General features: G+C 42.7%; 1 protein-coding gene across 3 annotated transcripts in view; it reads left to right on the plus strand.

Moving 5' to 3' along the window:
* The window catches only part of RFTN1 (raftlin, lipid raft linker 1), a 204,693-nt gene that overhangs the window by 56,652 nt on the left and 120,330 nt on the right, over positions 1 to 27,711 (plus strand). For all 3 annotated transcript variants that reach the window (XM_079921258.1, XM_079921259.1, XM_079921257.1), the window contains one exon: positions 26,162 to 26,348. In XM_079921258.1, coding sequence (XP_079777384.1) covers positions 26,162 to 26,348 — 187 coding nt within the window. The remainder of the gene's footprint in view (positions 1 to 26,161; positions 26,349 to 27,711) is intronic.

The raw sequence follows: 27,711 nt of genomic DNA on the forward strand, positions 1-27,711 counted from the left end.
CCTTTGTACAGGTGAAAACTCTCAAGCTCAGAGAGGTAAGTACTTGCTAAGGTCACCTTGCAGCTAGTGAGTGGTAGAGGCAGGATTTGAACCCAAGCATTTAGGCTTTGGAACTCCTTCCCTAGCCTTCCCGGTAAGCTGGATTTCTGGTTGGACTGTTGGTGGCAGCTGGCTTTTAGAGCTTGGGCCCCCGGGTGCTACTTTTTAGCTCTAAAATTCTATGATCCTGTGAGTTCTTATCAGAAAAAACAAAACCAAAAAACTCCAAGCCTGGATTATTAAGAATATAACACATTTTAATCTGCCAGGTAATGGAGAAGAATTTGCTTACGCTGCTTACAAACGAAGCTGATGCGAATTTACTGTTGCACGTTTTGATATTTGCTGATGGCGGGGGCGTTCTGGAGTCACCGGCCAAATCTATACCATCTGAGTAAATTGAGGTAATTACTCAGATTATTTAGACCCTGCCTTCCAGATAATGGAGGGAAATGGGCTTATTAATTTGAAGTAGCTAGGCAATTGGGCCTGCCTCCTTTGATAATGTAAACATGGTCCTAGTGTGTAATTGCATAATTGGCTGAAAGGGCTCTATTCTTTCTCTTGAAGCGTCTGCTATTGTCTGTGGCCTGGCCCTTGGGTTACAGCCTGTTAGATTACTACTGACAAACCCCGGTATTTAGCTTGGCTTTCCTAATGAGAAATACATACATATATGTGTATGTGTTTATATACGTGTGTGCATGTATATGTATATTTTTAAATTAAAAATGAGAATATGGGGTATTTTGAAGTTTGACTATTGCTGATAATTCATGTAAGAATTTTAAAGAAATATTTGCTTCCAAGGCAAACGGCCTTCGAGTCTATGTGAGGAGATTGGCCCCGCTTTATAAGAGGTTTTTTCTTTGACTCCCTACCAGAACGTCTGTATTTGAATGTAGCAGAGATTAGGCCTTGTCAAAGATGGTCAAAGGAAAATGACCTTCGGTCTGTTAGCTGCTCCCTAATCTTTGCCCAGTGGGGTCTGTGTTGTGGTTTTGCTGTTGGGTCACGGACATTTTTCTCCATCCTTCCTATGCCTGGTGCTGGCCCCTGTTGTCACAGCAGCTGGGCTGCTTCGGGAGCCTCCGTGGGCCTTTATATATCTCCCTTTCCAGAATGACTGGTGTCTTCTGAGATGGCTTCATTTTTTTTTTTTTTTTTTTTTTTTTTTTTTGCGGTACGTGGGCCTCTCACTGTTGTGGCCTCTCCCGTTGCGGAGCACAGGCTCCGGACACGCAGGCTCAGCGGCCATGGCTCACGGGCCCAGCCACTCCGCGGCACGTGGGATCTTCCCGGACCGGGGCACGAACCCGTGTCCCCTGAATTGGCAGGCGGACTCTCAACCACTGCGCCACCTGGGAAGCCCGGCTTCATTTTATATTGGGGCTGAGCCTGCTTTGCCTATCATTTTATTGAGGAAGTCTGGTCGTTCAAGGGTAGGGGCTGCCTTATGAAGGGTAAAATTCTTTGCGGGGGGGTTGGAGGTGGGAGGGAGTGGGCCATGTCACAGCCGTGGAGGCCACCTGTCTCAGATATTCTGAAGTCATCTGGTTCTAGAAGATTCTTCCTGGTTTCAGACCTTTCCTCCTGAATTTTGACTTGGAAAATGAGGCTCACGTGATGTCTGTTCACGTCTCTCATTTGCATAACAGGCCTCTGATATGATACTTCTACCTAAGTCAAAAAAAAGAGAAAACTGGGAGGAAAATGTCAGTTAAAATGAAATATTCACCACCCAGCCTTTGACTGAAATGTGCAGCTTGGGTCTTGGCCGATGGTGTTGGTGATTGACACCATTGATCCGAGTGTTCCATTCCCTGCCTCACTTTGCTTGCCCAGATGTGGTCCAAAGAGTTCAGAGGGCTGTTCAGACAAAACTGGGCTCAGTACATTCAGATGAAATGTCCACCTGGGCTTCCTGAGGTCTTCCCTGTGGGTGTGAGTTTATTTATAACTTGATGGGCCTTGGGGGAAGGAGAAGGGAGGAGAGGGGGAGTCTCCCAAAATGAAAACCAAATACAGTTACTATAAACCTCCCCACGTGCAACTCACCACCAGCCTCCAATAAACGTACAAATATCAAAATAACACACAACAGAAGAAAATAATGCAAAAGAGAAATTGAGACAATTTTGATGTTTTACAGGGCCAGAAAATTCCATGTGATTTACTTCTTCTGCAGTGTATATTTTACATACTGTACTACATTATCTGATTGTAGGTAATATTCGTGTAGATATAGATCACCACTAAAACTCAGAAAAATTCAAACCAAAGCTATGTCCACATACAATGTTGAAATCAGCCAATCATGTGGAAAATTCAAGCTTTTAAAAACCTCTTGGTTTTAGTTATCTGAGAAGAAAACATCACATTTAATTTTCTTAGTTTTCTGTTTTAGTCTGCAAATGTCAAATAGCTCAAAGTTATAGGAAAAAAAAGAGATGAACTGAATGTATATAAATATTAGAGTTTACTTTTTTCTAGCATTTAAACAAGTAATAGTGGTCAACATTTCTGTAATAAGATGTTCTTTTTCATCTTTTTTCTATATCATGATACTGACTAGGTCATTATAGATAGAAGTGATAGCTAGTCAGGCAAGTGAATTCTAGAAAAACTAGAATTTTTAAGAAAATTTTGAGTGTAGATTTGAGTTTGAGTTTTCAGTCTTTTGACATATGGGAAATGAAAAATGGTCTTTCACTAGGGCAAAAGACTCTTCATGGAAGAGTTTAGATGTCTGAAATACTTTTTGGGCATTACTCAGTCCTTTTTGGTTCTGTTCATTCAGTAAAAATCGAGGTGTACTGGTTTGTAACTTTACAGAATCCATGAAGCCGAGCATTATATTTTCAATTTACTCTACAGATTTTTGTACTTGCAATCTGCTAGAAAAAAAAAGATGAACAAACTCTCTATGTGTGTAAAATAAAAGTAACTGTAGCCTGAGACACTCTTCAAAAGGGACTAAAGTTTATGGAAAGTTGCCATGGTTTTGAGAATTCTTTTGGCTTCTTTGTGCTTTGGGTTTGTTTTGTACGCCTCTGAGTTTTTAGTTGCTGGAATTCGACATCTAAATAAAAGGCTGTTACTATGATATGTAAATAGAATGGGTTGAGATACTTGTCATTATGAATATTGAAAGGGCAATTTACGATTTACAAAGACGGAAAAGCTCAATAAAGATCCGTATTGAAGAGCTGGTGCAATAGGAAAGCTGTAGATAGATGGGCTTCTTGCGGATGAACAGAATTAATGACAATTGAGAGGAAAAATTGACTTCTCTGGTAGAAAGACGTTTTCCAAATGTCAGCAAGAACAGTACTCTCTCCTTTCCTCTGCCCTCACCTGGGCTAAAGGCTCTACTACCTGAGGCCCCAGGACCCACCCTGAGCATAACTGGACCCTAATAGTACAGCAGACAGGTGCTCTGTGGATCTGTTTCCATCCCTGCCCACTAGACTGTGTAAGTAAAAGTCCCCATTGGCCAGACACCTCGTCTGGTTTCTTTTTATCTCCCTGGCACCTAGTACAAGCCTGGCACGTAGCAGGTGCTCAGTAAATGTCTATTGAATTAATATGTCTTGATGGCAAAAAAATCTTCCTTTTGTAGGAATAATTTATGTATTCATCTTATTCCCTATCCTACGATGAGTCGTAGTTTAATTTTTGCTTCACGTAGCATTTCCCATTTTCAATCAGAGGAACTGAAACAAAAAATGAGAATTTTATTAGTTAAAATTCATAGAATTCAGTAACTTCTTTGGTAAGTTTGTAATGCTTATACTTCTGAAGTTTGAGCTTAAAACTGCCTTGAGACTTTTGGGGTACCTTGTATATTGTCAAAGAAGGTTTACTAATAACTGGTATTTGGTGTGTACTTACTATGTCTTAGGTAGCTAACCCTTTTGATTTCTATAAAAGTCCTGACACATAGATACTGTTGCTGTCCTTTTTTGTGCTTGGGGAGGCAAATGCACCAAGAGATTAAATAACTCACCCAATGCCACCCAGCAAGTGTCCAAGCCAGGATCTGAACCCAGGAGATCTCACTGTAGAGGCTGCACTCCTAACCACTAAGGGAACCTGCCTCTGGGGAGTGACTGGCCTGAATGTGCTATTTGTTGAAGGGACTTCATTTACCCAGGCAGGCCTGTCCCTTAGTGGAGACATTGCACAGCCTGTGTAGAAGCAGTAAGTCATCTGTACCAGCAGAGGCCATAAAACACATGTGCTGAACTATAAAATTTTAAACAGCCAGTTTTCTTGTCACAGAAAGTTGCACATTTACTTGTTGAAGTTCTCCTAGAGCTGGCATCCGTCATTCTGTAAACTTTTTATGGACGTGCTGGACACAAGGAACGTTTAGATTTTACGACAGAAATGATTCTTGAAACAGTTGACATCTCTGTGTCAGCCAGAGGCCAGCAGTTCTCAGAGTGTGGTCTGGAAACCCCTGGGAGTTCTTAAGGACAAAATAATAGTGAGATCTTTATTTGCCTTTTTTCGCTCTTATTCTGTCATGTCACTTTTATTCTGTCACGAGTCCACGGTAGAATATTCTAGAGGCTACATGAAATAATTAGCATCATCGCTAATTAACATGTGCTTGGATATTATTGTTTAAAAAAATCGTAGTTTAGGGCTTCCCTGGTGGCGCGGTGGTTGAGAGTCCGCCTGCCGATGCAGGGGACACGGGTTCGTGCCCCGGTCCGGGAAGATCCCACATGCCGCGGAGCGGCTGGGCCCGTGAGCCATGGCCGCGGAGCCAACAGTGAGAGGCCCGCGTACCGCAAAAAAAAAAAAAAAAATCTTAGTTTAAAATTTTCTAATATAATAAATTTCACTAGATATAATCCACATAAACAGAAGCTCTTAGGGAGTTTCCCAGAATTCTTTTCTTTTTTTTTTTTTTTTTGCGGTACGCAGGCCTCTCACTGTTGTGGCCTCTCCCGTTGCGGAACACAGGCTCCGGATGCACAGGCTCAGTGGCCATGGCTCACGGGCCCAGCCGCTCCGCGGCATGTGGGATCTTCCCGGACCGGGACACGAACCCGTGTCCCCTGCATCGGCAGGCGGACTCTCAACCACTGCGCCACCAGGGAAGCCCCCAGAACTTTTAAGACTGAAAGAAAGATTCTTTTTTTTTTTTCTTAGAGTTTGGTCAATAAATATAATTTATTTAGTAATAAATTCATTCCAAATATACCTGAGTTTGCAATCCCTTTGCAATGTGTAAGCAGTTGGGCAAAATGAAATTTGCCTGAGAAAGACAAGCTATTCTTCTCTTTGAGCTACCTCACATCTTTTAGAATATCCTCAAAGCCCTGAGTAACTTATCTCCTGAAAGGAAGGGTATTCTTTCTATCTTCGGTCTCCAGAGATTGGGTCTTCATTCTAACCTACAGAGCGCACAGCCCTCGTTACTGTAATTGTTAATAAGGCAGCCTGCTGAGCCCATTTTTCTGTGTGATCAAAACTAAGCTGCATCCCTCCTTCCTGACCTTTCCTCCACGCCACTTGGAGGTTTTGAGAATTAGCGGTTCGTAGCTTAAGTGCCCTTAATCAGTTCATCTTACATTACAATGTGAAGTTTCTCTCCTGTTCAGCAGAGAACTTGATTTTCATTTGATATTTGCGACCACAGAATAGTAAGTGGATTCCCAGGAAATTTCATGGAGAGGAATGAAAATGCAGAGATGGGGTGGAGAGCGTGGGGATGTCGAGCTAATTGATTAGTTTAGAACCTTCTAATTTCCATGAGGAGTGGAGGGGCCCAATTTGTCTTTCTCCTTCTTGGCATGGTATTCTCGCAGATTGTCTGATGTTTCATTATCATCTTGACAGAACAGCTGATGTCTAATTCTGTTGAGTAGGATATCCGTTGTGTTTTTGCCATGTGCATTTATTATTTCGTGATTAGATTATTTGGACTCTATTAGTTGATTATCTGAGAGCTGGGGGAGTGAGCTCAGAGGAGAGTGGACCTCTCTGGGCCCTGAATTTTCAGTGTCACGGGTCCTTTGAATATAGCGGACACCTTCTCCCCCAGTGCTAATAGATTGGGCTTTGGGGACCATAAATGCCTGGCGTGAATGTCCTCTCCTCATAAAACTTCTGGGCAGAATGTCCCTTCTTCAGAATTTTCCTCAGCTCTACATACGGCCAGCTTCCTAGTTTCCTGCCTGTCATCACTGGCCCCTCGCCTGGTTCCAGGGTTAATGTGTGCGCTTGTCATCCCAAGGTTTTTATTTTCCCGCCCCTGACCTGTTTATGGAGCATCTTCCCTGTGGGTTTGAAAACGCCCAGTTTCTAGCGTGAGGATTTTCACACCCACACGCAAAGCTCAGGCGAACACATTGTGTTCATTGGCCAAATAAACGTCCTTGGTGTCCCCTGCCCCCTAAAAATAACATCATTCCTCCAAGCGACAGTTCCAGAAAGTCATCACAGAGCAAGTTTTTCTCACAACCACACACCACCTGAACAAACCGGGGTGGCTCTGCAAATGCTTCTGCAGCTGCTCCCTTAACCCCACTGGTGCCCGACCACCCGCCTGGAGCCTCCATCACTCGCCCAGACAAGGCCGGGTACCGGAGCGGGGACTTCGCTGGCTGCCAGCTCTCATGTGTCAGCCTGTCTTGCCACCTCTTTGGAGGACCAGGGATCTTGGGGGAGGCGACATGGTGCAGAGGAAGAGGCAGCTTTACCCATCTGTCCTTCCCAGTGACTGACTCTGTATTCGTTCTCTCCTAGTTAGTTGTTTATTCGTTTGCTGAGTATTTATTGAATTCTGGTTATCAGCTAGGCAAAACCACTGGACCAAACACTGGGGCCATGGGGTTTTTGTGGGGGGAAGATGTGCCAGCCTGTGTTTTTTTACTCAGGTAGCTGGTGTAGACAGTGTATGGAGAGCAGCCTGGAGGCATCGTGGAGATCAGGAAGGCTGAGGCGGCGGCAGTGCAGAGGAGGGGGCCTCATAAAGGAGAGTTCAAGAGAGGCTTGATAGGATGCAGCGACCGATTGGATGTAGAGAGGAGCGAGAGGTAGATGGAGGCATCTGTGTTGTTTCAGATTTCGGTCTCTGTCACCCTCGGCTGCGATGCTGTAAACCAAATGAGAAAATGCAGGAGGCAGGGCAAGTGCTGGGAACATGAACGGGCTTTGTTTTGAACATGTTGAATTTTGATGCCTTGTGGGATTTGCTGATAGAGATTTTTCTGGACCAACTGCAGATGTGGGTCTGGAGCTCAGGAGACGGAGACTTAGGAGTGTGGGCCACATGGAATCGTCAGGAAGGAAATAGTGGTTGGAGCCAAGGAGTGCATGAGGTGTGGTTCAGGTGTGTAATTCCTCCCGGCCAGTTAGGAAAGGGGGTCACAGGGACATGGGCAGCGACGGTCCTGCTGGTATTGGAGACCACGACTCTGTGTTGTGACTCTCTCCAGCAGTCCCCAGATAGTGTGGGTCCGGGGGTGGGAGTGGGGGAGAAGCCTCAGTTTCCCCTTTTGCAAAATGAGAGTCTTTTCCGACTCTAAAGTTCCAACAGTGTGTGTGTGTTTTGAATTGTCGAGAAAAATATGTTACTAGGCATGAACACGAGGAATCTGCAATCTAAATTTGAATAGTATTGAGTGGGCGGAGAAGAAAGGCATCTCAGTAGCTTCAGAAGAAAGAGGGTCCTGGATATTTAACTCATTCTCTTACGGGGCTGTTGGCCCTGCTCAAACCCTCTATTCCTGGACCTCAGCACATGTGTACAGGACTGTTCTGGGGGCCAAGCACTGCCTAGCACCGTAGCGGAAACCCAGTTCTAGGCACTCATTTATCTTAGGGGTTAGTGGCATCACCTTCAACTATAAATGGGGTTTTAAGATATTAACCCAATCCTTTCATTTAGAAAGGATGCTATGTAACCCAGAAGCCTTGAAGTTTTAGAGGTTTTGATCATGTACACTTTTACAACTTTTATGTCAGGAAAAGACAAACAAAATTGCAATACAGGCACATCTCAGAGGTACTGCGGGCTCAGTTCCAGACGCTACAATAAAGTGAATATCACAATAAAGCAAGTCACAGAAATATTTTGTTTTCCCAGTGTATATAAAAATTATGTTTATACTATAGTCTGTTAAGTGTGCGGAAGCATTATATCTAGACACTGTGTACATCCCTTAATTAAAAAATACTTTATTGCTCGGAATTCCTTGGTGGTCCAGTGGTTAAGACTGGGGGTTTTCACTGCCGTGGGCCCGGGTTCAATCCCTGGTTGGGGAACTAAGATCCCGTAAGCTGCACGGTGTGGCAAAAAAAACAAAACAAAACTTTATTGTCAAAAAAGTGTTAACCATCATGTGGCCATAAAGGGTTGCCACAAACCTTCGATTTGTCAAAAATGTAGTACCTGTGAAGGACAGTAAAATGAGGTATGCCCGTATGCATAACAGATAAAGGACTAGTACCCATCTTCGAGAAAAATCTTATGCAAATCAGTAAGAAAAAGATAAGCCGGGTTATGTGAAAATGGGCAGCAGGAATCTTAACTGAAGAGTATGACATATATAATTGTATATAAAAAGAGTCTCACCTCGTTACCAGTTATAGAAATTCAGAATAAAATAACAAAATCATTTTCCACCTACTGGATTCGTAATGTGGGGAAATAGGCATAGATTGGACTGTGAATTGGTCAGACCGTTTCGTAGGGCACTTCGGGAATTCCTATCAAATCTTGAGCCCGTAAAGATATATGAACATGGACTTTTGGAAAAGCATTAACAGTAATGACACGAGGAGAACAGAGGTGAATGGGGAAACCTCGTTACAGTGGCACCTCCCGCCCCATACCAGGGGATGCTCAAACCAGGTATTGCTCAAACTCTTTGTAGAGGTCTGCCAAGGCACCTGGTGACCTCCTGGCCTTGACCTTTGTCTTCTGCCTGCCCCTCTGCACTGTGGGCAGGAGTCCAGGGACATGGAGAAGATCAGCAACATGTTATTTGCCTTTGCTCACCTGAATTACGTCAGTGCCCACTTTATAAACATCTTTGAATATCACTGCAAATTTAAATTTTAATATTGGATTTGCTTTTAAACAGTTGCTTTACTTTCGTGTGCCATACCCTGAAATGAAGCAAGTTTGGTTTCTGATGGTGATTTATAATCACTAGGTAGCCCTTCTTATTCTTCTGGTTCCCGCATTGTAGATTTCCTGCCTGTGAACATGGTGCACACATCCATGCTGTACTTCTCTTTTCCATCGTGATTACACTGCCAAATTCATTGAAGAAATAAACGCTGCATTTCAAAGAAAGGCTTTGCTGTGATCAGCCTTTCAAGGAAAACACTGATCCAAGCAGCTGACTCTTGATGGAACGGAAACAAAACGCAGAACCTTGGAAGGAGCACCCTGGAGGCCACAGTTGTGCAGAAGCAAGGAGACGGTGCCCGTTGGTTTCTAGGAATCCTTTTGTTCTGAGCCTGCCACACCCGTTACAGTTCTGTGGTACAGTGAAAAGAGCATGATGTGTAGTCCAGGGGTCTTTCAGAGTCCTGATTCTGCTGCTAGGTGTGTGTCTATGGCCAGTTGACATCAAGTTATGGTGTGTAAAATGAGGGGACTGACTGCCTTGGGCAATTAGGGAGACTTCATAGTGTCAAGGTTAAAGGAATAGGCTCTGAATGCCTGGGTTTGAATCTTAGGTCCACCACTTACCAGCTGTGCAACGTTGGGAAAGTTACTCAACCTCTCTGATCCAGAGTTTCCTCATTTTTAAAATGGAGATAATAATAATACATAGCTCAAGGGTGGTTTGATAATTAAATGAGGATGCATGTAAAGCAAATAAAACAATGTCTGGCATAAGATATATGTTCAATGGAAGTTAGCTATCATTGTTATCACTGTTGTTAGTATTACTTCTGAAATACTTCTATCATTGTCACAACCATCATCATCGTCATCATCGTCTTTAAGGGCTCCTTTAGCTATAAAATCCTTGGAAACCATGGTTCTCAGGAAGGCAGGTTAGAAAGCACTAAAACACTAAGTGGAAAAGAATATGATAGCTGGGAAGAACAGGCTGCAGGGTCGTCAGATGACAGTTGACTTGTCCCCAGCCTGACTTTAGCTACGTTTCTCCACTCACAGCTGTCTCTAAACTCCGGGATGGATGTTTCCTATTCCTTGTCTTACTGAAGGGCTTGGCAATGCTGGCCACTCCCTCATTGTCACAGCTGAGACCAATATTGGTTAGTAAATCAAAAAAGTCGGTTTGTACAGAGAATCATTCATATATATATATATATATATATATATATATATACACACATATATATGTGTGTATATATATATATATGTAATATGCCTTAAACATTTAATTTAGCATCAAACACAAAAATGTACATTCATGTGCCTGTCTCTTAGATGTGGGGATGTGTTCTTTGACCATGTTTCTGATTAAAGATCTACATTATCTTTTTGTGTTAACCCTCAATATACCATCTAAACTTTTCAATTAAAATTTTTTTTAAGATAGAGGGAGACCTTCGATGCACACAAAGCAATCGGAGTATAACATTGTACACTTAAAAGTTACTTCTCCCTTCCTCGCTTATTATTTTCTCTCTCTCATCCACTTTGACAGCCATTTCTCTTAGTAGCTCTCTCTTATGGAATCCTAAGAAACAACTCTCGTTCACTCTATTTCGGTTTGTGTAATGATTGATTAAATTTCCCCTTTATAGCCAGTATAAGTGGCATCGGCAGGCTTGGGACTGGGCCCAGCTGTTGCAGAGGAAGGTCGCAGGTGTATGGTACAGTCTGCCAGGCCGGGCGTCCTAGAAGGCAGGAGGGCTTTGGGTGACCCGGGGCCCTGGGTCAGAGGGTGATCGCTTATGAAGCTTTCTCTTGCTTCTTCTTCCCTCCTTCTTGGCTTCTCTCCCACGCTCTCCTGGTTTTCTCCCTACCTCTGTGGCTGCTCCTCTGGCCCCTTTGCAGATCTGTCCATCTTCGCTTGGCCACTGAATGTGGAGAGTTTGGCCGTCTCGGCTGTAGGCCTGCTGTTCCCTCTGCGTGGTCTCTCGTCACGAGAGCTTATCTGAGCCCAGGCCCTCAGTGAGCATTTATGCTTAGTAGATGATTCTTGGACTTGTATCCTCAACTCAGAGTTCACCTTCTTCTGAGCTGCAGACCTCATAGCCAGTGGCCTACTTACCATTTCCTTTCAGATGCCACAGAGCTCATTGCAGCCACCATGACCAACACCCAGCAGTGCCTATCACCGCCATCCATTCAGTCCCTGCAGACTGGAGCTCCAGGAGCTGTGTTCGCCATTTCGCTCTCCCTCATCTCCCAGCCATTTCTTTGGTTTTGTTTTCTTACGGGGGAAAAAAAGAAGAAAGAAAGAGACTTGAAAATAGGGTCTCCTAAGAAGGGGAACAGATACTAGGTTAGTTTTTTTAGTGTTTGTTAATCCTGGGTTCAGAGTACCTGTCCTGTCTCAGGAGCAGTCAGAGGCAGTTTGATGTCTACGTGGTGTTGTTTGATGAAACTAATTGCCTACGGAAGTCCCTGGATGCAGCAAAGGTATGAGAGACATTCATACCTGACCAGGCTGCTGGCAGACTTCAGGTCATACAGCTAGTGAGGGGTGGCACTGAGATTTCAACTCAGGTAACCCCTGAGCTATGTATTATTATTATCTCCATTTTAAAAATGAGGAACCTCTGGATCAGAGAGGTTCAGTAACTTTCCCAAGGTTGCACAGCTGGTAAGTGGTGGACCCAAGATTCAAACCCAGGCATTCAGAGCCTATGCCTTTAACCTCAACACTGTGAAGTCTCTCTCATTACCTAAGCCAGTTACAGATCATAACATGATGTTCCCAGGGATTAAACGACTGGCTATGGACACAGAGCTAGCAGCAGAATCAGGTCTCTAAAAGACTCCTGGACCCCAACCCAGCGCTCTTTCCACTACACCACAGAAGTGCAACCTTGGCCGCTACACCACCCATCTCTGCCTTAGCCAGCTTTGAGACATAACCAACTTTCTACCCTATAATTCAATTCCAGGTTTCTGTTCTCTGTTTGCATACGTTGTTTAGAATTAGGACAGACTGAACTGCAATGGTAACAAAGTAATAATAATACTCACTTCTTACTAATATGTGGGAATTGAGAATATCATGAAGCCTTCCTCCTACCCTCAAAGGAACCAGGCAGGGAATCCCAGGAAGGGAGATGGCTCTGTTAACTAGAAATGTGACCACAGGGATGTTTATTAAGTGCATGAGGGAGAATTTGCATTTCTGGAATGTAACATAAATCATCCAGAAAATCCACTCCAAAGCACTTCCAAGGACTTAAAATAGACTGGCAGGTCTAGTGATATTCCTGATATGAATAATCTCAGCCATGATGCTGGCTGGCTGGTGGCTCTGCAGCTGTTTCCGGTTTTGCCAGCGCAGTGATTTGCAGGTGAGATGCTCAGTTTGAGATTCCCCGCGTGGGAAGAGAGGTGAGATTCGGGAGGGTGTTTGGAGCTGCTGATGGAGTAGGGACAGAAAAAGGCTGCAAACCCACTTGCTCCAGAGCAGTGAACACTTTAGGAGCTGGTGTGATTGTGATACTAGGAAGTCTCCAAGAGCAAATATTCAAGGGCTCAGGGACCAAAACATCGAACGTGAAGACTGTAGGAAGTTTTGCTTTTTTCTCCAATTTGGAGTAGTGACAATGAGTAAGAAGAAAAGATTTAATGTGCTTGAAGGCAGGTGACTCACTGATCCCACACTGTAAATATTCTGGCAGCTTTGCCCCATTCCTTGGTGTTAACAGGTTTATTTTGGGAAGAGAAGTGACCTTACTGATGGCTGTGGCTAACGGATGCTTAGTAAGGAGTTAAAATGGCAGTTTAATAAAAGTAGAGCAGGGATCGTGTTTTTTTGGACTGAAATAAGTTTAAAATAAATAAATAAATAAAATAATTAATTAATTTAAAATAAAAGTTTCTAGATCAAGCCTATCCAGTTGAAATATAATGTGAACCATAGATCTAATTTAAAATAAAATTAGAGAAGGGATCATGTTTTTTGGACTGAAATTAGTTTAAAATAAAAAATTTAAGTAAGTAAATAAATTTAAAACAAGAGGTTCTAGAACAGACCTTGTCCAATAGAAATATAACGTGAGGCATGAATCTAATTTAAAATATTCTAGTAGCCACATTAAAAAAATTCAAATAGGTAAATTAATTTTAACGATATATTTTATGTAACCCAGTATATTCAGAATACTATCATTTCAACATGTGATCAGTAAACCACTCTGAGATATTTCACATTCTTTTCTTTCTACGGAGTCTTTGAAATCTTGTGTGTTTTTCACACTTCCAGCGTATCTCAGTTCACACTAACTGCATTTCAAGTGGAAGAGAGGAAAGAACAAGGGAGGGAGGAACTGTCAGAGAAAACTTGAGATGCCTTATGAGCACATAGATCCCTATCAGATCCTCACTGGCAATCTCCAAGGCGAAGCTTCCGGGTGGTCCATTTCAGTACGTATCGCTGGCCAAATCAGGGCAGTCCTTTTAACTGCCTGGGTAATATCCATCTTTCCCTTCTTGTACCAACTGTCATTGATAGATGGCATTTTTCTGGGTGTCAATACAAATTATTGTGTTTTTTTTACCATGTTTCCTCTCTGTTTTATTATTCTGAAGAATATCTGTTGCCCATTATTCTACTTAATCTCATTCTCAAGCTTTTCCGCTCTTCCACTGAACTACATGAGAAGGCACCTGGGAGGGACTTATATTCATGCATAGACCCCAGACACCATCAGGGGCCCCCCTTTTAATAGTGGGAACCAAAATGTCTCTTAAAATCAGTCTCCCGAGGCGTCACAGACCCCCATATCTTATATGGCAAAAAATAAACTGGAGAGTGCTGATGACAATTTTGCATGCAAATTATTTAGCAGAGCCCGTGCGTACGATTTTCTATTTCCATGCACCAATTTGGGAGTTTGCGCATGAACGTAGTAATTGTTCACGCAAAGCTGAAAATGCAGGTGCTTGAAGCCTTTTTTAGAGCATGAGACCTGGCTGGTCCTGTCCTCATTTGAGTTCTGTTGAATCTTTGGTGATGTCATACACATAAGAATTTTATTTATTAACACGCATTTGCATATATGGAACTTTTGGTAAGTTCGTGAATGGTTTATTGACTGTGCCACAGAATACGTGGTGTGTCTCCACTCCAGCAAGGAAAGGAGAATCCACTGATGTGCATTTGCTGGTGTGTCTGGGGATCGTGCCTTTGAACCTACGAGTGGGCTTCCTTTGTGGGTAGAAGTTGTACTAAGCCTGGAGAGAGTGGGATTTATTCTGTCACAAGCACTTAAAACTAGTCTTGTGCATGGTGAATTTTTATGCTTTCCAACAGTTTCCATAGTGTATTATTTTATCGTATTATATTCTGAAATAAAAAATACTTTCCTAAGTAAAGACTTTATTGACATACCAATGTAAAACTCTGTTATAGAGTGGAGACCCTTATGATAATGACTCAGGATAAAAAGAAGTAGTAATATTCTCTTGTGTCCTGTGTAAATGCCAAACTGAAGTGCACTTATGCCATTGGGGCACCAGACTTTTGGGGAAATTCCTTTTTTTTTTTTCCATTTTGTGCTGTTTGGGGTTAAGATGCATAATCTTTGTGCTGTCATTTGGCTGCCTCTGCAAAGTGAAATTTTTTACATTCTTCCTTCGCTTCTGTTGTCATATCAAATTTGATTTTTTTCCAGTGGCAGATTTTGACATTTGGGAATTATTATGACTCATAGCAGCTTTTTTTTTTCTCCTTGCTGCTCTTGTATCTCCTGCTCATACCAGAGGGGAGAGAGGAAGGAAGGATGGAGGTGAGGTGTCCTTTCTCCTTGGGTGGCTGAGGTGAAGGGTTGGGTGGCAAGTGCAGGTGACACTGTTGGCTAAAAGAAGGTTTCCTGGAGGTGCCTGGTGGCGGTGGTTGCACAACAGTGTAAATGTACTTCAGGCCATTGAATTGTACACTTAACTATGGTTAAAATGGTACATTTTTATGTTTATTTTACCATGGTTAAGAAAAAAAGTTCATCACTGGGTGATGGTTTTCTAGGACTATTTATGGTTTCTTTCATCTTGGTATGGTGGCTAATTTACTTTGGAGCCCAGAGCGGGGACCTCAGAGTTAACTACCCCCCCCCACCCCCGACTCTGAGTAACTGCAGGGGGCAGTTTGCATTGGCCTTTCTTTGATGGAAAAAGTACTGGTGCGGTCGTGTCCTGTGGCTGTACCAATCAATGGAGAATTGCTTCATTTAACGATGATTGTTAATGAGGTTTCTCCAGGCACTCTGGGTTGGCCAGCTTGCTGGTGAATAAACCTGGCCTGGGCTCTGGCCTGGCAGAACTTGTTTATTGGGAAGGACAGAAAAAAAAATTAAATGAATAATTTGTATAATTAAAAACAGTGATAAATGTTACAACAAGTGATTGGTAAGTAATCGTAAGAGCAGTGCTGTCCAGTGGAAATATATGTGAGCCCCATATGTGAGTTTAAATTTTCCTGTAGCCACATTTAAAACAGGTAGAAATTCATTTTAGTATATTTTATTTAATCCTCAACTATCCCAAATGTTGTCATTTCAGTGTGTTACCAATATAAAATAACTTCTTTACTTAGGTCTTTTACATTCCTGTTTTCGTGCTAAGTCTTTGAAATCTCATGTATATTTTACACGTATGACACATGCAGTTTGGACTAGCCACATTTCCAGCGCTGAAGATTTTCAGTGCTGATTACTTTTATGCAGAGCCTTGAGACTTTATCATGGAAATCCGTATAGGGTCTCATTTACATTCTAAATAGTTTCATTTCCATATTGTTTGTACATAGTCATTAGTGGCTGGTCTTTGATGCAATCAGTTTATTGTATTCTCAAAATCAAAAGAGAACTTCAGGAGTGTCAGCTATGGTGCTATCGTGCTCAGTTAGGAAAATGGCATAAAATACTGATAACTAGCTTCCCTTCTGACTCATGCTAAGCTCTTCTTGGATCTGGTGTGGATGAGTTTGGTTAGAAATTCTGAAGACTTGGTAATCCTTCATGTTGTCTCTTCTCTATAAAAAGTACTTTTAAGTGTGTGAAATATTTTATTAATACTCTGGGTTCAGTTTCTAGCTGGTTGCTTTTAATATCGGAATACTCCCACTGTGAGAGCTAAGCAGCGCGGTGCCTGGTGTTTCTTGAAAAGCTTTCCTGATGAATCTTAGCCTGTGTCTTCTCTGACAAAATGGACCGGTGAGGCGGGATGAGCAATCATGCCATCTTCGGAGTTTGATCAATGGGTATCGTCAACAGGGATTATTCAGGCCCTCTCCTTACAAACACCTAGACATTGAATTTTTTATAGTACAATATTGTGTGTGTGTGTAATTCAATGACTGTGTGTGACTCTTTGGAATGACAAGCAAACCAATAACAACTTGACTCTCTGCTCCCCTTTACAACCCCCCTTTTTGTCACAGAGTCTGATAGTCTGATGTTTAACAAGCATCTGTGGACCAGTGGCCTGCATCTTAGGAACTCATTTGATGAGCATCTGTTGCTTTGTCAATTACTGCCTGATTGACCTGTAGGAGCCTAGGTTTATGGAAGCTTCAAAAAGTGCTTTTACTTCTACTGAGATTTCCCTCTTGAGTTTATCCATGAATTAGTTAAGGTGTTAAGAATTGTGTTTTATGAAAGCAGATTGGTGGTTGCCAGGGGCTGGGGGAGAGAGGAATGGGGAATAACTGCTTAATGAATATGCAGTTTCCTCATTTTAGAACTAGACAGAGGTGATGGTTGTATAACATTGCAAATATATTAAATGCCACTGAATAGTTCACTTTTTTTTTTTTTTTGCGGTACGCGGGCCTCTCACTGTTGTGGCCTCTCCCGTTGCGGAGCACAGACTCCGGACGCGCAGGCTCAGCAGCCATGGCTCACGGGTCCAGCCGCTTCGCGGCATGTGGGATCCTCCCGGACCGGGGCACGAACCTGCGTCCCCTGCATCAGCAGGCGGACTCTCAACCACTGTGCCAGCAGGGAAGCCCAATAGTTCACTTTTAAATGACTGATTTTTTTGTTAGGTGAATTTCACTCCAATTAACAAAATATGAAAGAATAAATAGTGTTTTAATGGTGCGGTCTCCTGAGTCTGGATGTGTGTTTTTTTTTAAGTTTCAGAAACATGGGTTTATTTGATAACAAGATGACGGAAGTCTGAATTTGAAAATCCTAAAATGAAAGTTTTATGCCACAGATTTAGAAATAACACCGAAGACATGGGCTGCGAACCTTATTTAAAAAATCGAATTCCTGAGACTTCCCTGGCGGCCTAATGGTTAAGACTCCGCATTTCCACTTCAGGGGCCGCAGGTTCGATCCCTGATCAGGGAACTAAGATCCCGTATGCCGTGTGGCGTGGCCAAAAAAAAAAAAAAAATTGAATTCCTATTTTTTACTTATACAGTGAAAAACCCCACATCGAAAAGTGATTGCTTTTAGCTTTTTGCTAAATTGGATCTACTGCAAAGTCCAGCCAGATTGTTGTTACAGAAATGGTGGCCTTCAAGGAAATTAGAGAAAAAAAGATTTGGTTGAACAGTGTCATTATCAGCTTCACCTGAGAAGGAAGTGACCCGGGGGAGATAGTGTCTCTCTGTCCTGTTGGGCTCCCTGGTATTGACAGATCCATTAGTGGTTGTAATTAGAAAAGCAAAGTTGGACTTTGAATAATTAGGTTAAAGTCACAAATGTGCTGGGCAAAATCATAGGAACTGTTGAGGGTCAGCGTGTGTTGCCTGCTGTAGAGACTTGAGTGAGATGTGAGGTCATCGTGCACAGTGCTTTCTTTCTTGTGTTGGAAGCTGGTACTTTCCCTATAATGAAGTTTGAAGTAGCAGAAACATTGCTTTGGCTCTTCTGCAGATGTCTGAAGGGCTTCGTTTCCAGGGAATAAACAAGGCTGCAGAATGTTTCTGCTAAACAAACATAGTCATAGCAAAAACACAATCTCCTTTATCCCAGGAGTGTTAAGAAATATGTGGTTTTGTGGATTATGCTTTTTCCCCTGTTTTCCTTCCTTTCTTTTTAAACTCCTGGAATAATGGTTTATTTATTTATATGGAGTTATTTTCTGAAAGAAAAAAAAACCCACTTATTGCAAAACAAAACCTTTGGACTCTCACGTTACCCAAAATACCTTTCTAGCAGTACTTTCTGTGTTTTTGTTTTTTGTTTTGCGGTATGCGGGCCTCTCACTGTCGTGGCCTCTCCCGCTGTGGAGCACAGGCTCCGGACGTGCAGGCCCAGCGGCCATGGCTCACGGGCCCAGCTGCTCCGCCGCATGTGGGATCCTCCCGGACTGGGGCACGAACCCGTGTCCCCTGCATCGGCAGGTGGACTCCCAACCACTGAGCCACCAGGGAAGCCCACTTTCTGTGTTTTGATTTTTTAAAAAGCCTCTTATTGGTAATTGAATGAGGGAAAAAAGATTTCCAAGGGACTTGAAATATAGTTATGTGGTTCTAACCTCTTTGTTCATGTCTACATTAGTATAGAAGAGGGAGGGATTTGGGATTAACATATACACACTACTATCTATAAAATAGATAACCAACAAGGACCTACTGTATGGCACAGGGAACTATACTTAATATTTTGTAATAACCTATAAGGGAAAAGAATCTGAAAAAGAATATACATATATGTATGTATGTATAACTGCATGACTTTGCTGTACACCTGAAACTAACACAACATTGTAAGTCAACTGACTTCAGTTTTAAAAGAATATGATATATAGATACACTGCAATATTATTCAGCCTTAAAAAAGAAAGAAATCCTGACGCATGCTGCAACATCGATGAACTCTGAAGACATTATGCTAAGTGAAATAAACCAGTCACAAAAGGACAAATATATGATTTCCCTGGTATGAGGTACCTCCAGTAGTCAAATTCATAGAGACAGAAAGTAGAAAGGAAATAGAGGCGTGTGTCAGATACCTGCGGACATGTCCTTGAAGCCTTGGATAAGTCGTGATGATGTGGGAATGAGCACACTGGTAAGCTGGTCATTGCCAGACTGGCACTCACACCATCCCTTGGCAGTGCCACCATCAGGGATGGGAAGGGTGTGGGGCATCCATCCTCCCACGTTTATCAAATGCCCCAGCCAGACACTGTGACCTACCGGGTCTTGGCTTTGGGCCACATGGGGTTGAAAATAAAATAGGACTTACTTGCCAAATCTAAAGATCAGGAGAGTTTCTCTGAGGATCAAGATTTCTGACTTCTTGAAGGTAAGAATTAGACGTTCTGGCACCAATGGTGCCCATTGGCAGTAACCAGGGCACCCACGTGCCCATTGGCAGTAACCAGGCTAGAAGGACAAGATGCCACCCCTTTGGGGAGGTGGGCCCTCCGTGTTCACTGCTCATCCCCTGGCTCTGTCTCTTGCTTACTTTATCCATCTGGGCCCTGGGGCCCCAGTTCCTGGCCTTGGGATCTGTCCCAGACCTGCTACAGGTCATAGGATGAGACCCAGCCCCTGCCAGGCTGGAGAACTGGGCTTTGCACAGCAGCAGCATGAGTGCCCGTATGGGAGGAAGACAGCTCCCCAGGTGGGAGCACGGGGATGTCCAGCCTGGACCTCTGGCTTGCAGACCGATTGCTGTTAACCAAGTGTATGGAACAAGCAATTTAGAAAGTGGAGAGAAAAGTGTGACCTTCAAATGGGTGTTGGGCCCTAATGGTGACACTTCCTCAGACTGGAGGGTGACACTGGCCAAGACAGCCCCATCCGTGCCCTCATCTTCAGCGGTGACTTTTATCCTGCTGCACCACCAGCAGATTCTTTTCCTGCCTCCGTTTCCATCTCTCTACCCACCCGAACATGTGGTTGTGCCTTTTTCTCACTTTGGCTCTGGTTTGGGAGGACTCTTTCAGTTCACGTTGGAAACATTTATTGTATTCTCTTCCAATGTCACTTTGTAGTTAGAGACTTGTACCTTAGTCTCCAAATGGAAAATGATAACGTCATTGCATTTGAAAGTTGGAAGCTCCTTTTGGAATTGCCTGTCCAGGGTCTTCATTTTAAAAATGAGGGACCCAAGAGATGGGGTGGGAATTATGTGACTTGCCCAAGATTATGTAATTTGTAAACGAAATCAGGCAAATATTACAAAACAAAAATAGTGGAGAGGTCATTCTGATGGGTGGGGTGAGAAATAGACCAAAAGCCCACGATTGGTATGTTCATCCAAACAGATAAGTCATTCCCTTGTTTGTGTTCCTAGTAGTAATACTGGGGGATTGGTCGCTTTGCAAGAACCAGGGTTTCTTTTTAATGTTAAGGTTCAAAAAGAAACGTGAAATTAGGCCTTTAATCGTGTTTACAGTTGGCGCTGTTTTGTTTTTTTTTTATTATAGTATAGTTGAGATTCGTTTTTATTTGTTTTTTAACCAATGAAGCTCAACTTCGATAGCAAGCATACTAAAAATTAAAGCTATAAAATTGCTGAGTTTTGACAGGAGATACATCTTTAGATTTCAAGATAAAAATTTTAAAGGTATTCTGTTTCATTCAGGAAGCATTTAGCTATAAAGTGGTTGATTAATATTTTTAGTGCACTGATTTGGAGCGTGGAGGTGAAGGGCTGTGGACGGGGTTGGGGAGGGTTTAATGTCCCAGCACCGAATTGTCATCAATGGCTGCAGCGGACCAGTCTGTCCGCCACTCCCAGCACCACTGAACTCCGCTGTTTGGAGCTTCATCGATTACGCACGCCTCCTTACACTTGTAAGGATCCCGTGTGATCCTCACAACCACTCTCTGATGGAAGACAGGCCCACGTTGTCATCTCCGTTTTATACGCGGAAACTGACCGTTCACAGGCCCAGGATCGATGCCAGGGAGGAGCACAGAGCTGATCCTAGAATCCCAAGTCTTCTAAACACGTCAATTGCTTTTATTCATTTTTTAAGTTATAGGATCATGCATAAGAGGAAAGAAACATACAGATTATCAAAATCTTGGCACAGGTTTATTTTACCGTAGCAGAAAGAGTCTGAAATACTAGAAACATTTACAAAATACCGACCCGTAGAGACTGACTTTGAGGTCACAGATGCTCTTAATGTACAGTTTTATCAAAGAAGAGGGGATCTTTGTGCCGCGTGGTATTTTTAGGTCTGATGGATATTATAAAATTACCCTCCAGAAGGGCTTACACTCCTACCAAAAGTTCATGCAGTTTTTTAAATAAAACGACAGCGTCTGTGACACACACACTTCTGTTGCTTCGCCATCTCCTGACAGCGCAGGAGACCTGCCCCTGGTTCCCCTGGAGCAGCCTACATACAGGCCCACTCCTGTCATTCGCAGGGCCCCGGACAAGAGGGCAAGAGATGTTGGGATGGGCCGGCACTGGGGTGAGGCAAGTGAGGCAACGTCTTTTAAAAAGAGGAGATCAGCGCTTCCCTGGTGGCGCAGTGGTTGGGAGTCCGCCTGCCGACGCAGGGGACGCGGGTTCGTGCCCCGGTCCGGGAAGATCCCACATGCCACGGAGCGGCTGGGCCCATGAGCCATGGCCGCTGAGCCTGCGCGTCTGGATTACTGTGCTCTGCAACTGGAAAGGCCAAAACAGTGAAAGGCCCGCATACCGCAAAAAAAAAAAAAAAAAAAAAAAGAGATCAGTAACAGGGCTGTGCCAAGCTTGAGGCAAAAGAAAAATCAATAATACAGATGCTGTCCTTAGTAAAATTTTTGATAGTTTGTTCATTATGGACTTTCGGCATTCATGTTCACTTTTTAACATATTTCATTTAATGTTGATTCGTACTGGTTACTGAGTTTTTGATGCTCCTTAAATGTTGCCCCCGCAGCAGTGTCTCCCCACTCGCCTCTCCCTAGTCTCTGTGCCGCCTTGGGCCTGGGGGTGCACACAGACTGGGGGAGAAGCCTGTGCAGACCCCCGCAGTGGGCCTGGGGCTGCCACGGCAGGGACGGCCAGGGTCCCGGCTGTGTGGAGTTGGGGTGCAGGTCACAGGTGGGTGTGTGGCCTTAGATCCTCTAGAGGAAACCCTCTAGAAGGTAGTTCTCAGCCTCTTATCTCGTCGAGGGCTTGTGAAGCCATAGATGGCTCTGATTCCGATTCAGTAGGTCTGGGGTGGCGCCCAAGGGTCTCCATTTCCAAGGATTTGGGGTGTTGCCTCTGCTGCTGGACGGTGGGGCAGGCTTGGAGAGGCTGCCCCTCTGGCCCACCGGGTTGCTGTGCCTAGGAGTGTGGACGGGCTCAGCGATCTCTCCAGACTTACCTTCAAGATTTTTTTCTATCTGGCAGCATATGTAGAACGTACTCTTCAAGGCAGAGATTGCATGCTCTCTAGCTTTCCTGACCAGCCTCATCTCTGTCACTGTTATTCATGGTGATTTCTCCAGGATGCTGGACACTTGCTTTAGAATGAATCATTGCTGTAGATTTTTCTTCCTTGTAAATTTCTTGCCTGATGTATGGAAGTGAGGGCTACAGTGGCTGATGTTGAGCATTCTTAAGTACCCCTAGATTTTGTTAAGTTTGTTTTAAAGTAACACAGTGTTTTTAAAAATACATTAAAATTCAAAATATTTTTCACATGTAAAGAAGAAAATTAAAATGTCTCATGAACCCTCTACCCAAATGATTGCTGTATTGACGGTAATAGTATTGAAAGTACAAAATAAAGCAAAAACTACCTTCTCATCCTCACCTCTCTACTCCAGTCTCTCCAATATTGATGTTTTTGTTATTTCTTCCAGAAAAAAAATTTATTCATGTCTATCTATCCTTCGAATTTTTTTATACTAAAGTATCCTACGATAAACACTGTTAGACACCTTGTCTCTTAACTTAGTCATGGGTCTTGGGCACATTTTCATCCTCATGTAACACATATTAATGGTTCAGAGGATTCATCATTGGGGTGTCCCAATGTTGAGCTAGCCCTCCAATGAAGAACTCCTTGGTTCTAGGTTTTTGCTGTTGTGATGACCCTGTAGTGAATAACTTTGCCCATATATCTTGAGAAACATTTAGGAGTCCAGCCACAGGCATAAAACTCAGTGGCGAGGTTGCTGGACAAAGTGCAAATGCACTTTTAGGATTGAGGGAAAATGCCACACGGCCCTCCAGAAAGGTTCACCACTGTCAGCCGCCATGAGCATGACTGTTTCTCCAACATTCTTGCCCACAATGGAGATCACAGAAGTAAAAGGAGAAAAAAAACAATTCAAATAGCAATAAAATATAAAATAACTAGGAATAAACTTCACAAGTGTGCAGTATCTATGTGAAGAAAATTTTAATATGCACCCAGGGGACCCCTAAAGAGTCTTGAATAAACAAAAATCATGCAATGTTCTTGGATGGAAACTTGCAGCGTGATGAAAATATCCATTCTCGGGAGGTTGATGTTGTTAACTTTCTGTAAAATATTGTTTGGCTTCAATTTCCAATTCCTGTGGATTAAAAATATAATCAAATAGTGTGAGGGGGAGCAATAAATGAGGAGTTTGGGATTAACATATCCACACTACTATATATAAAATAGGTAACCAACAAGGACCTACTGTACAGCACAGGGAACTATATTCAATATCTTGTAATAACCTATAATGGAAAAGAATCTGAAGAAAAACAGACATATATAGATATGTATAACTGAATCACTTTGCTGTACACCTAAAACTAACACAACATCGTAAATTAACTATACTTCAATTTAAAAAATGGTTAAAAAGAAAAAAATCCATTCTCTCTCACCAGCTGTAATTTGAACATGATCCGATAAAAGTATCAACAAGGTTTTTTTTTTGAGGGACAATTTGATGACCTGATTTTAAAGACCATTTGGAAAAACAAATAATTGAGAAGAAACAGAAAGATTCAGAAAATAAACAGGAAGATAGGAAGATTCAGGAAATAACCTGACCAGATTTTAAAACATAGTATGAAACTAAAATTGTTAGAATAGTTTAATAGATCATAGTCATAGACTTAAATATACTTAAGAATATAATATATGATAAAGGTGACATCTCAAATCAATGCGGAAAAATGGATAAACTGGGGGTGGGTGGGAAAAGTTGAATTCATATTGCATAAATTCCAAATGGAGCAAAGATTTACACGCAAAAACTGAAATATTACTACAGGAAATCACAAGAGAATTGTTTTATATTCTGGGTCTCTCTGCTATGACATAAAACTCAGAAGCCATTGAAGGCAAGATTGATAAATTCAACTTTATTAAAAAAAATTCTTCATGGCAAAACCCGTGTCATGCAAAGTCAAAAGACAATAATTTGGGAAAGATATTTGCAACTGTTATTACAAATAAGAAATGAATTTCCTAATATATAAAGAGCTCCTACAAATCAATAGACAAAAGACCAATAACCCGGTAGGAAACTAGGCAAAGATTTTGAACAGTTAACAGAAAAGGCAACATAAATAGCATTTAAACATGAGATGTTTAATAAGAAAAAGTACAAATTACATAATGAGAAGTATAAATTACCACCTCACAGGGATCATATTTTTTGTTGTGAGATTATCCAGGGCATGGGAAAAGAAATAACCTTCGTACCTCACTGATAAAGGAAAGCCCTTACTGCACTGTGGAGGAGATTTGGCAGTCTCTAAAGAAATTACAATGCATTTATCTTGAGCCCAGCAATTCCACACCTAGGAATTAACTTTTTTAGCTATACCGTACATGAATGCATGTGAAATCATGTAGGCGTGATGTTTTTCATTGCAGTATTACTTATGAAAGCAAAAGTTTGGATAATCTGTGGTACCTCACACAGTGGAACACTTGTGCAGCTCTAAAAAGAATGAGGAAGAGCTCTGTGTACTGCCATGGAATGATCTCCAAGAAGAGGATACTGTTAATTGATAAAAATGGATAAAAAGCTGGGTTGTAACATTATCCTACCATTTGTGTAAAAAAAGTGAGATAGATATATAAACTTATTTGTGCACAGATTCAGCGATTATTAACATATATACAAAAGAAAATGGATAGTACTGGTTGCCTCTAGGGAAAGAGCCTGAGGGGCGGGGGATTGGCCTGGAAGACTTGTCACTTGAATCTGTTGACTTCTGATATCTTGTCTGCCCTTCTCAAAAAGGTTTTTTTAAACCCCAATTTTAAAATAATTCAATAGGGAGAAAACATTTGTTTTGTTTTGCATAGTTCTAATCTTGAGTTAATTTGAGTGTCCTTTCAAGTATTGATTACCCTTTTATGCTTTTCAGGAAATTGCCTGTTCATATATTCTGCCCATTTTGCTTGTTTTTGTTCTTGCTTCTGCTTTTTGCCTGTTAAGGAAATTACCCTTTTGTCTTAAGTGGCACAGAAATGTTGTTCCAGTCTGTCTTTGGACTTTGTTTTGCTGCTGCTTTTTGCCACCCGGCAGTTTTACGTTTGTGTGCAGTTGTCATCGTCTTGTGATCCTCCTTCTTCATTTCTTTCTTTTTTATTTTCTGAGGGGCTGGAAGTGCCTTTTCCAGTGTGATCTCTGAGAAACTGGCTCTAATTTTTTTTTTTTTTTTTTTTTTGCGGTATGCGGGCCTCTCACTGTTGTGGCCTCTCCCGTTGCGGAGCACAGGCTCCGGACGCGCAGGCTCAGTGGCCATGGCTCACGGCCCCAGCCGCTCCGCGGCATGTGGGATCTTCCCGGACTGGGGCACGAACCCGAGTCCTCTGCATCGGCAGGCGGACTTTCAACCACTGCGCCACCAGGGAAGCCCTGGCTCTAATTTTAAGCCATCCAGTCACCAGTACTTACGGAGGAGTTGGAAATTAACCAGCAGTTTTGTAGGTCCCCTTGAAGACAGTAGTTAAGATGGGAATAGACTCATGTGACTGAGAGGCGACCTGGAGATTTTCTGCTGAGCGGAGGGGAGAGGGATGTGGATGCGTGGGGTGGCCGGTCTGGGTGGGTCTCTGATGAGCCTCCCCTCTCTCCACTCCCAGCCGAGCTCCCACGGGCCTCGGCCGTGAGGCTGACCTCCCTCCGTGACCTGCCCGCCCAGCTGCTGGAGCTGTACCAGCAGGGCTTCTCGCTGGTGGCCCTGCACCCCTTCGTGCAGCCAACCCATGAGCGGGAGAAGACGCCCCTCGAGAACATCTTCAGGGCCATCCTGCTCAAGAAAGCCGACAGGTAAGGCCTCTGAGGGTGGGCGGTTACCTTAGCATCATGAGGTGCCTCATGTGTGTTGAATGAAGAAGGGAGGGGAAAGGAATAGGGTTTGTGGATGTGTGTGTGTGGAGTTTGCATCTGTTCCCAGGGCCTCTGCCCTCTGACAGGTAAGGCCAAACATTAGACAACTAGAGTTTCATAGCGTCTTGCAACTGTCCACACCAGACGGCATAAGTAGAGAATCCACGTTACATCCTTTCCTCCTTCAATTTACTGCATTACACTCAGCTGGAAAACTGTCTCCTTGAGGAGCTGTACTCCCAGAAGAGAGCAGCTAGTGAAAGTATACTACTATTAATCTGCAAAGCATGGCTGGAAGACACACTAATTTTGGTTAGAGGCTGTATACAAACTTCATATCTTCCCCCAAACTCCAGAAATACTTGAATATTTTGAACCCATCATACTTTCTGTCAATCACTTGGGAGGAAAAACAAAATTCACTTGAATCAAGTCCTGTAATTGATTTGGTCTTGATTTTGATTTTCAAGGCTTGGATGATGTTTTTCAATATGGCTTTCCCAAGAATGCTTACTCTTATATTTTTATTGGGTCTAATTAGGAAAAGAGAGGTAGAGATGGGTTTTTCGAAAAGAGCAATATTAATTTTAAATGCTTTTTAAAAAAATGATGAAGGGGCGCAGAGGGATAAACTAGGACCTTGGGATTAACATATACATACTACTATATATCAGTATAAAATGGATAACCAACAAGGACCTACTTACCGTATAGCACAGGGAACTAAATATTTGGTAATAACCTATAAGGGAAAAGAATCTGTAAGAGAATATATATATATATATATGTATGTATATAAATCTGAATCACTTTGCTGTACACCTGAAACTAATACAACATTGTAAACCAACTATACAATAAAAATAAATGAATGAATGAATGAATAAATAAATAAATAAATAAAAACAATGAAGGTGGGATAGAAAGCACATTATGTTTCTGCTGCTCTTGTAAAAATAAAAATTGAAAGCCTGGCAAAGGAAATCAGATCTATCTTTTGGCCAGTTATCGTGGGAGAAATGACAACATGTGCTATATTTTAAAAAGAGAGTAGAGGGGCTTCCCTGGTGGCACAGTGGTTGAGAGTCCACCTGCCAAAGCAGGGGACACGGGTTCGAGCCCCGGTCCGGGAAGATCCCACATGCCGCGGAGTGGCTGGGCCCGTGAGCCATGGCCACTGAGCCTGTGCTCTAGAGCCTGTGCTCCGCGACGGGAGAGGCCACAACAGTGAGAGGCCCGCGTACCGCAAAAAAAAAAAAAAAAAAAAAAGAAGAAGGAAGCATGGAGGGTTTTCAAGAAAGGG

Source organism: Stenella coeruleoalba, assembly GCF_951394435.1.
Source record: "Stenella coeruleoalba genome assembly, chromosome: 5".
Classification (NCBI taxonomy): Eukaryota; Metazoa; Chordata; class Mammalia; order Artiodactyla; family Delphinidae; genus Stenella; species Stenella coeruleoalba.